We start from the raw sequence: 10,453 nt of genomic DNA on the forward strand, positions 1-10,453 counted from the left end.
CAGCAAATTTGGAAAACTCAGCAGTGGCCACAGGACTGGATAAGGTCAGGTTTCATTGCAATCCCAGAAAGGAAATGCCAAAGAATGCTCAAAAAAGTCATTCATATTAGAGTCTTCAAAATACCACAGGTATAGGAAAGAATGAAGCTGTTATGTAGGTAGCATGGATTTCCAATAATCTACCACCCTTTCCCAAAACCAAAAAATAAAAGTTTATTCCCCTTTAGGTTTCTGTGTCCAGGAATTTGCTGAGTTCTTTAGAGACCAGCCAGGCAGGTGTTAATAATGTAAATGAGATTCTTCTGTCTCTGCCATTTTGGGGTTAAAATTCTGACTCTGAAGAAGACTATATGAATTTATCACAAAGCCAAAATTACATTTGTCTTTCCTAACACCTACGATGATTACTTTATGATTCACGCACTAAAAAAAAAAGCCTAATTAGAAATGCCTTTGGTCACTTTATAGCTAAATTGATATGTTGCACAAGAGCAAATTTGAGGTATGGAAGGAAGTTTGCTTACTCATGAGTTGCTAACAGATACTCATGTTCCTGAGTTCATTGGCAAATATCATTGGCTGTTTTGCTTTTAAAAAAGAAAGTTCTTAGAAAAAATTATAATAAGTATTGTGACTAAGTATAAGAATTTCTGAGAGGCAAGCTATTTTTCCCTACAGGTCCAGCCTGGGTTGCTTTAGTATTGATGCTTTGGACCTAGAAGTTAAATGCTAATGTAGTGTCATTTTGTTAAAATAGTATATCACAGAAAAGCAGAAGAACACATATATAACATTTAATTGATTTTGCTTTTCATTGCATCCATATGCCTACTGAGCTTATATATATATTTCTATCAATATTTTTGGTTTACAGTGAAATACTTTTTCTTGCTAATACCAATCATGTTTTTAATTATACTTAAAGCATGCCTTTAAAAGCAGTAATATAGAGATGTCATCATCTTTTATCTGTTTATATTAAGTGAACTTACAGTGGATCCCAATCTGAGATCTCCTAAAATTTCCTAGAGTGGGATTTTGTGTACTGTGACTTTCTTTTAAGACTCAAAGCAAAGCGTGTGTATTGAAGATTGCGGTTTTGTTTTCTTCACCCATTCCTGGTTAAAGAGAATGTCGTGGTGGCTGTTTGTCCCAAATGAGGCAGATGGTGGAATTTTACTAGAAGGAGCTGAGCAGAGGAGGGGAAAGCTGAGCAAGAGGAAGGAGTTTGAGATTGGCGGAACCACATGGCCCAGAAAGCAGGCCCAGTCCAAAGTCAGCAAACAAGCCCAGTTCTTGCAGGAGGAGCTTTCCAATATTTAAGACCTAAATGTGTATGGTGGCTGTGGGCTGGTGTAATTTTGAAAGAGAGGTTGTAGGCAGTTTGCATTCTGGAATAATTTGAGGGCATCCAATAACTGAAATCCCGCTTTAGAACTGGGAATCTGGCTTGAGTTTGAGCCTTATCCTGTACACTGTGTGACCATTCTGAGTTGCAGTTTCCTTTTCTCTGTAATGATAAGACCTATTCACAACTTATAATCAGGATAAATTAGGTAATGTACACAAAACTGCTTTGTTCAGTGGCATGTGCCGTAAATGCTACTGGAGTTGAGCAAAGATAGTTTCTGTTAGACTGTCCCACAGAACCTGCACAGCCATTCACATTTCATGCCTCAGACCAGATGGACTGACATTGGGACATTGATATCGTTGCAGTGAGCCCAATGATTAGGCTACCACATCTAATGCTTTCAAAAACAAACCAAAAAAAGATGCATAAGTATTTGATAACTGATTAATGAAGTGAGATTCTTAATGTCATTTATTAAATGTAAAGCTTATTTACAGCATTTATAGAATCAGATCTGCAGGGGATCTCATCTAATTTTCTCCCTCCCTTCAAGAAGGGCTGTATCAAATGTAAATTGGGCCTGGCAGATGGTGATTGGATTCAGTTTCTAAATTTCTTAAGGAAGATTTCACAGTTTTCCTCTCTAAATTCTTTCAGTAATTTAACAATTCTTATGCCAAGTTCTTCCTTACAGCTGACCTAAATCTGTACTTGTAAAAGTCCTTCCTTATCCCCCTCCTCCTGTTTTTACCAGAGATAGAGAACAGCTGGCCAGCAGCCTTCTTATGATAATAACCCTTTTCAGTATTGAAAAAAGAGTTACTCAGTTGGACTCAATCGTTCCATCTCGTCCACCCCTGCACCACCACCCCATTCATCGTCTATTCTCTGAATCATTCATGATGATGACGCCGTCCCTCACCCTGTCCCTGTCTCAGACCCTTGATACTTTCAAGCAGCTGGGCAGACCTGTGACTCTGGGGAGGAGGCAGGCTGCTGCTTCCTCTCCTCCCTATGCTTTATGCATCATTGAGCCTTCTAACAAATGAATCAGGATAACCCTTAACAGTGTTGGGCGAGTACATGACACATTTATCTCATAAACATGGAGTTCTGCAAGGATACTAATCACAGGTTGCTTTGAAAATTGGGCCTCCCCAGTGCCTTAGTTTGCTTAGCCAGTCAGGCCATGACGCTACCGCTTTGCGTGCTAAAGATAACACTGATTGATATCTCTGCTGTCTTGAACTTAGTCTTGGAAGACACTGAGCTAAAACTCTCCTGAGTGTAGAATATGCACACTGACTGAAAGAGAGAATGGGCTTCCCCAGCTTTCTAAGTTACAATTTGAAAATAAGCGACCATTGAGGACAATTGAGCTCATTAAGCTGATCCCAAGAGGTTTCAGAGTGGCTCCTCTTTTTAATCTGAATGTGTATGCTTTTATGTCTCTCTAGGTTTATTACCCAGAGCTTTCTGTCTGGGTCTGTCAAGAACCATTTCCAGACAAGGAAATGGAGGGAAGGCTTCCTAAGGTAAGATCTCCAGCTGACATTTTGTTATGGTGTTTGTTTGTTTGTTTTTTTTAAATATAGAAACAAACAACAACACCTATTCCTCATTTTAATACTCATTACTGTCTACTATAATAATCCATTAACCTGATACCATAATCCATAACCTATTATCATCTTGGAAATAACATGTAGTACAAAAAAGAAAAAGAATATCCTGATATCCCGTGATTCTTACAGTTCATATTAATTTTCTTTCTTGATGCCCGAAGTCCAAAGCAAATTTTCATTTAAGAACAGTGGAACCCATTTGTCATATATACATTTTACAGGTTTTTTAATTTGTTTGTTCCATTCCGATGTAGATAAAGCCAAATATGAATATATCTAACTAAAAGTTCTCTTAAAAGTATATAGATGATGATAATTTTTTCGGTAATAACACCTGACTATCTGATAAAATTACCCATGAAACAAAACAGAAAGATATTAAAAAGCTGCTAAAAAAAAAAAAGCTGCTATATTTTTTCTTCTAAGTTTTAGGCCCAAAAATATTTTCTATAAACATGCTTTCATTGCTCAGACATTTTCAGAGTGACAGTTCTCTGCCATAAGAAAATTTGTAAAATTTACATTTTAGATTTCAGCAGCATTTCAAAACAACAACAGCAAAAACATTTACCAGTTTTTACTGTAGATACCTTTGAATTTTGCTTGTTAGGGTAAATTTCAATTTGACCTTAAGCAAGGAGGATTGTATTTTTTACCACTGACCTGTTGATTCTGCAATTAAAAAAATAGAGACCATTGAAAATACAATTTCCATTTAAAAATTTCTTAAGTGTAATTGACCAATGGAGAGGACTCCCCAACTATTACTGTCATTTCAACTTTGGTAAACTGTCTTACTTGTCCTTAGTGGTTTCAGCAATTCCCTACCTTTTACTGACAGGCAGACATTAGTTAAAGAGATTATGTTGACTGGCAGTTTGCACTGAAAGAAAACAGTCCTAAATCACTTTTAATCTTTCAGAGAATTTCTGAAGGTCAAGGTCGAAATCATTGGCAAGAAAGCACGTGAACTAAATGATTTGGTCCCTGCCTGGGCTAGACTTTTTCTGATTGGAGTGGAAGTGAGCAAAAATACAGCTTTATTTAAAACACACTCACACCCAAGCACTGCACCACCAGGGTTGCAGTGGTCTAAACATTCTTTGCTGGGCCACCTCAGGGCATAATTCCCCTGAGTAGCTGAGGTTAAGATGTGATCATGGAAGGGAAGAGGAGTATAGCTTCTTCATTAGTTCCTGCCCCATTCAGGAGTCCAGAGTTCTTGTCTTTGATACTGGTAGCATCAACCAGACAAGCAAGACTGGACAAATTCCTCAGTGAGGTCAACATGCCTCCTTTTCCTCTTGAAAGGCCATCTGAGTCTTAGGCCTTGTCTGCATTGAGGTATGCTCCAGGGGGCTGGTGGATCCTGGAATTCAGGTCTTCTGTTATTTTGAGTTCTTTCCTCTCTAAATATATGAATAGTATTTTAAGCATAATATATTTGTCCTTTTTCTAGCTGTTGCCTTCTGGAAAAGTACATCTTTGCATAATCATAAGAAAAACAATCCTGGCTTACTTGGCCCAAAACATATTCTTGAGTAACTGGGGGCCTCGTGTACTAACAGTCGTCGGCAGGGAGAGCCACCCAGGAGCACAGTCTCGGGGGCCCCCAGACACGTATCTGTATCTCCTCCTCCAGCCTTTTGGTTTATTCAAGTTCCTCAGTCCTATAGGGACCATTATATGAGGATGACAGAGGAAAATAGGACAATTTTTGCATAAAATTCTTCCAAGGTCTAACCTGTGGAAATAAGACATCTTCCTGTCTCCTCTTTGAAATACCTCCTTCTCTTGTTGCAGAAGCTTAAAATTCCTTCAATGGGGGCAAAGATATCTTTTTTTTTTCTTTCTCTCTCTTTTTTTAATGAATAGGAGGTAGGGATTGAAATCTAGTGAATCCCAGCCTCCCAAGGAAGGGCGCACAGAACATTAGCTCCCAGAAGCTCCCAGGGTGTCTGATATCAGAACTCCCTGCAAGGCTTGTCACCACCGCTCTGCTGTCCTCCAGTTACTTGGGTGGCTCCCATATAGCATGTTAATTGTGGGGCAGGCTGGAGGGACTGCTTTTGTCTTTCTTGCCTTAAAATCTAATAGACTGTTCAGTCCAAAGTAGGCATGCAGAATGTGAATAATGAAGGAAGGACACATCTGAATATTTGGGGGTCTTGAAAGAGAGAAAAAAAATAGTAAAAATGGTAAATTCAAATCTGAAATAATCTCCTTCGAATTTTGTTTTCCTGGAAGAACTTCTTTCTGAATTACCCATAGCCCACCCAGCTCCCACCCATCTCCCATACATTTTTTTTTTTTCATGGAAATATGAGGGTAGTGAGACTGACACATATAAAGACTAACTGATGTTCTGTACATTCACTTAGGAGTAGGTCTGAAGTAGGCAGATTTAAGGCCAGCCATGATGGTAAGTGAAGTGTGTTATGAACTTATGATTTCCTTTTCTAAGCCTATGACAGTTAGCATTGAATTCTTCATCTGCCTAAAACTTGTTTGTCATACCCTGAACCGTGACGCTAACTGGTTGATACGAGAGGAGAAACAAACATTATTTTAAAAACATCGGGTTTCAATGGATTTCTTTTTTAAATACTGGGATTGCATGCCAAATTTCAAAATTGAAATTATTTTCACAAAAGAAAGGAATTGTTCGATATAATGCTTTTGGATATTTTTCTGGATCCCTTAGGGCGTGTAAATGATGAATAAAATTTTAATTTTCTGGTTTGGCCGTTTTGGCATTTAATGATACCAAAACAACCTCTAAATCACAGACTAAGACTGGAGCATTAAAGTACATACTGAGGGGATTTTATATACATTCTGAAAATGTTACATGCTCTAAAAGTCTGAGATTTTTTAAAAAAATTTAGATAAAACAGATGTTTAATATGAGAACTCTGTATGGTAAATAAAACTTCTTAAAGCTGAATTTTTTGTTACATTTAGTTCACTCTGGGGTTGCTGAGTGAACTGAACAATTTGGTTTCAAGTTGTTTGGATGTCTCTGATTTCTGAATTCTTCGGTTCATCTCAGTCGCTCAGTCATGTCCAACTCTTTGCAACCGCAGGCACTGTACCTTGCCAGGCTTCCCTGTTCATCACCAACTCCCGGAGCTTTCTCAGACTCATTGAGTTGGTGATACCATCCAACCGTCTCATCCTCTGTCGTCGCCTTCTCTTGCCTTCAATCTTTCTCAGCATCAGGGTCTTTTTCAATGAGTCAGTTCTTCACATCAGGTGGCCAAAGTATTGGAGCTTCAGCTTCAGAATCAGTCCTTCCAATGAATATTCAGTACTGATATCCTTTAGGATGGACTGGTTTGATCTCCTTGCAGTCCAAAGGACTCTCAAGAGTCTTTTCCAACACCACAGTTCAAAGGCATCAATTCTTTGGCGCTCAGCTTTCTTTATGGTCCAACTCTCACATCCATACATGACTACTGAAAAAAACCATAGCTTTGATTAAATGGACCTTTGTTGGCAAAGTAATGTCTCTGCTTTTTAATATGCTGTCTAGATTGGTCATAGCTTTCCTTCCAAAGAGCAAGTGTCTTTTAATTTCATGGCTGCAGTCACCATCTGCAGTGATTTTGGAGCCCAAGAAAATAAATTCTGTCACTGTTTCTATTGTTTCCCCATCTATTTGCCATGAAGGGATGGGACCGAATGCCATGGTCTTAGTTTTTTGAATGTTGAGTTTCTTAAAAAGATTAAAATATGGTAATTTGTAGATTACAAAGCATGATTATCACTTTAACCCAAGTACCTATGTCCAGTCAAATTGGCTTATTATAACTATCATTTTAGAACATGTGGCCTTAAGAAAAAGAGAACAACAACAACAACAAATCCAAACAGATCTTTTAAAACCATAATGGATTTTTTTTTTTCCCCGAGAAAATTCCTGTACTTAATGGTTAGGCTAAAAGAGACTCTTGTCATATGTCCACTGTTTTCATTCCTGAGTGGGGCATAACATCTGGTTTTGATAAGACCTTTATTTTGTGGCATCGCTTGGGCAGATGGGCCTCCTTGTCCTGTCCTCCTGCTGTTTGGCTGTGGTGGGGATCTCCTCCCTATGGGCGCTCAGTGGGTCCTCAGTCACAGTGTATTTGGATTCTCCTAGTCAGATACACAAATCCTCACTCATCAGGGTTGTGAGGATAGACTGGAAGACTGCAGTCAGTCCCAACTAGCTGAATCTCCCGCTCTCTGGGCCTGGTTTCCCTCTCGTCGCCTCTTCTGCAGCTGCTGCCTCCCCAGCCCCGGCCCACATGATTTACCCCCCAAACACTCCCCTGTCTTTAGTGCCCACTTTTGGTCCTCACTGTAAGGCCTGTAGGGCCTGGGCCACTTGCTTCTAGAATAAAGTGTTCATAAATTATATTTGTCACAGTTGTGATATGCTTTAAATATTTTTACTATGTATTATGAAACAATTATCCCTTTCCACCACAGCCATTCAACTCTTAAAAAAAAAAAAACCCAAAGCGTTAACAGTCTAGGAACTCCTTTCACCCAGCCTTCTGTCAGGCCATATTTGATCCCAGAAACTGTCTTTAGAAACCTGACTGTGGGGAATGCTGCCTCCCACATGGCTGGGCTCAGCCCTTAGAGAAGCCCTTGATTCTACTGCAGCCAAGGCAGCTAGTGTTTAATTACTTCATGCCCTCACAGACCTAATATTTACATTCAGGTGAACTGTGTTTAATATGTAAACTCTGCAAAATGTTGGGAGTTCAAGGATAAAAGTTGGGAGGAAGAAGCAAAAATGTTCAAATGGTTTTCAAAGCATGACTCAGTGTGATTCTTTCTGTGTGTGTCTGTCTGTGTGCTCTTCAGGGAAGACTTCCTGTCCCCAAGGAAGTGAACCGCAAGAAGGATGGCGGGATCGGGGCTGCCTCCCTGACTCCACTTGGCAGCAATGAACTCCGCTCCCCAGGAACCAGTTACCTCCACTCTTTTTAATCACCTCCATTTGTATTCCATGTGGTGTATGGGTATTGATGAGGTCATGGTATCATATATGGGATTTTTTTCTGTGTAAATCATCAAGTATAAGAAGAAACTATGGGACTCTGAGCCTTGCTTTAGAGATGTACAGTGGACAAATAGGTATCATCAAACCAGTTTTTAATCATTCTGACTCAAGTGAAAACGCTCAGAATTTCACACTGTGAATCCACGTTTACAACCCTTACAGGTGGGCCTTCAGGCCTGGTTTGCTACGACGATGTCTTCCACAACTCAAACCCCCTCTGCTCTCACACAACCGGTCCACTTCTGCCTTTTCACTCACACAGCTCCTGACTGCTTCTTGCAGAGGCTGAGAGTCCCCTTTTTTTTTTTTTTTTTTTCATTTAGATGTAACAAGCTTAGTAGTTTATGTTCATCAATTGTCTGTATATCTCTATATTTTATCCATGTACTCTTTTGATGTATAGAAGTAGTTTGAAACTCATTGTTTCCTTGTGGTAAGTGACCGAGATGCTGCCACAGGACCTGAGACACTGATGAATGGTGCTATTTTGGACTTTCAACATGCTCCTTGGCGAGGTAGCTCTGATGGAGTTATTTTTTATTTTCATGTTCTAAGAAGGTGTTGGTACTCTGTTTCCCTGAATGTCGTTCTCTAGACTGGATTGACTTGTTCTCCTTGTGTCTTCAGTGTGGCTTTCTTCTTCAGCGTTGTAGGTTGAGCGAGTGCCACCGCAGAGCAGGAGACTCCCGTCTCACGGGCTGGCACTCCTGGACACGCAGTCACTGTAGCGGGAGCAATCACAAAACTGTAATTTCCTTACCAAATCTCTTCCTTTCAGTAGCCTCGCCTGCCTAACTTAGTGAACGAAAAGCAATAATTTGACAGGCGTTTTTAGGTGTCTCTTTTGGTTCTTTCATTTGAAAAAATATTCAGGGGGAAAGGGGCAAACTTATATTTTTTTTCTTTTTATAAATGCCCTCTGGGGGGAAAAAATTAGCATCTCAGTAGGAACATGAAAGTTACACCTTTCCCAAAAATTAGGTTGAAGAAACTGTCTTTACCACCCCCCCCCAATTTCTTTTAAAAGGCAGAGCACTCTTTCAACAGTCCTGATAAGCAAGGTGTAGATTTTACATTTTTGTCCTTGCTCCCAATGAAATGGATAAACAAAAATACAATCAGACAATACCATCTACTCATGGAATGTTGTTGTGTTAGCCAGTCTGAAAGCCCACCTTGATTTTTATATAACTGTCTTTTAGCTCTTCCTTTGACAGGGCAGGCTTTGTTCTGAACTGTTCCGCTTCTGACTGTTACACATCGACTGACGCATGCGCTGCACTTCTTCGTTCTCTTCTCGCTCCCCATTGGCCTGAGTTTCCTGTGCATTTCCCCCCACCTCCTTTGTTAGAGTAGGTATATCCGCTGTGTAAATAGAGCAAGAAAACAGTATTCTGCATCTGTGGCATTTATGTAGAGTTGCAGTTGTGTACTGCTGAATATGCAGGCTTTTGTAACAATGTGATCTTTACTGATGCACTCACGACAAGTACCCAATGTATTTTAGCTATTTTAGTAGTATTTGTTCAATAAATATGCAAGCTGTATGGTAACTGGCTTGGCTCATCATTGGAAAGGCCTACTTTTGAATACTTACACTGTCTCGTGTTAATTCATATGCTCTCAGAGACCCAAAAGTAGATCCAAGGGCAAATATCAATAGAGATAGAATCAGCTCTGCCTTTCACGCATTTTCCCTTCTGAGGGTTTTATGAGATAAGGGCCTAGGCAAGGGCTCATTGGGATGGTATTTGTAGAGCTGCCTATGGCTACAAAGGAGAATTAAACCAAGCCTGTTTTATTCCTGTACTTTTGTTTTTCTCTTTCCATGCACTCCCTCACACCTCAAAACATTCTTTTTTGCCCTTGCCATAAAGACTTACTCTGTGGTGTTTTTTACCTGTACCAAAAGATACTTGCTTCTTCATGGAATATTTGCACACACACACAAAAATGTATAAATGTATAAAAAAAAGTCTTGTAAGTGGGTACAATTTTGAGATAGAATTTTAAGTCGTGAATTCACATGTACCCAGCTACCTGTTACCTAGATCTTATCTGGATCTAGATAAGCATCACCAGAACCTTCTGGAGGTGTCCTGGAATGCTGAAACCCAATGATTCAGGGAATTTATTCTCTCCCTGTGTATGAGAAATGCCAGCTGGTCCCTCCTCATCTATTATCTGTGAAACTTCATTTGGGTTTACATATTAATACAAGTTGTTAAATTGACTGGTAAGGTTTAGCTATTTGTTCTGTTTCACCAGAACAGGGGCTAAGGAGCAGATCTCTAAGAGCCAGAGAGAGATAGGAGAGGAGCCAAAGGTAGCACTGCCCCAAGCTGGGAGTTCAGGCTTTGGAGAACGGGATCAGATGCTATCTGGGGAATCTTGGTTCTTGATACCTCTGTTTGT

The 10,453-nt window shown here is 39.8% G+C and overlaps 1 protein-coding gene across 3 annotated transcripts in view; it reads left to right on the top strand.

Annotated features, from left to right (window-relative positions):
- Positions 1-9,591, top strand: part of NREP (neuronal regeneration related protein) — a 33,189-nt gene extending 23,598 nt beyond the window's left edge. For all 3 annotated transcript variants that reach the window (XM_070377189.1, XM_070377188.1, XM_005902710.2), the window contains 2 exons: positions 2,812-2,889; positions 7,840-9,591. In XM_070377189.1, the coding sequence (XP_070233290.1) occupies positions 2,812-2,889; positions 7,840-7,965 (204 nt within the window). In that variant the 3' untranslated portion in view covers positions 7,966-9,591. The remainder of the gene's footprint in view (positions 1-2,811; positions 2,890-7,839) is intronic.
- Positions 9,592-10,453: the final 862 nt, after the last annotated feature.

The sequence above is a fragment of the Bos mutus genome, chromosome 10 (assembly GCF_027580195.1).
Source record: "Bos mutus isolate GX-2022 chromosome 10, NWIPB_WYAK_1.1, whole genome shotgun sequence".
NCBI classification, from domain to species: Eukaryota; Metazoa; Chordata; class Mammalia; order Artiodactyla; family Bovidae; genus Bos; species Bos mutus.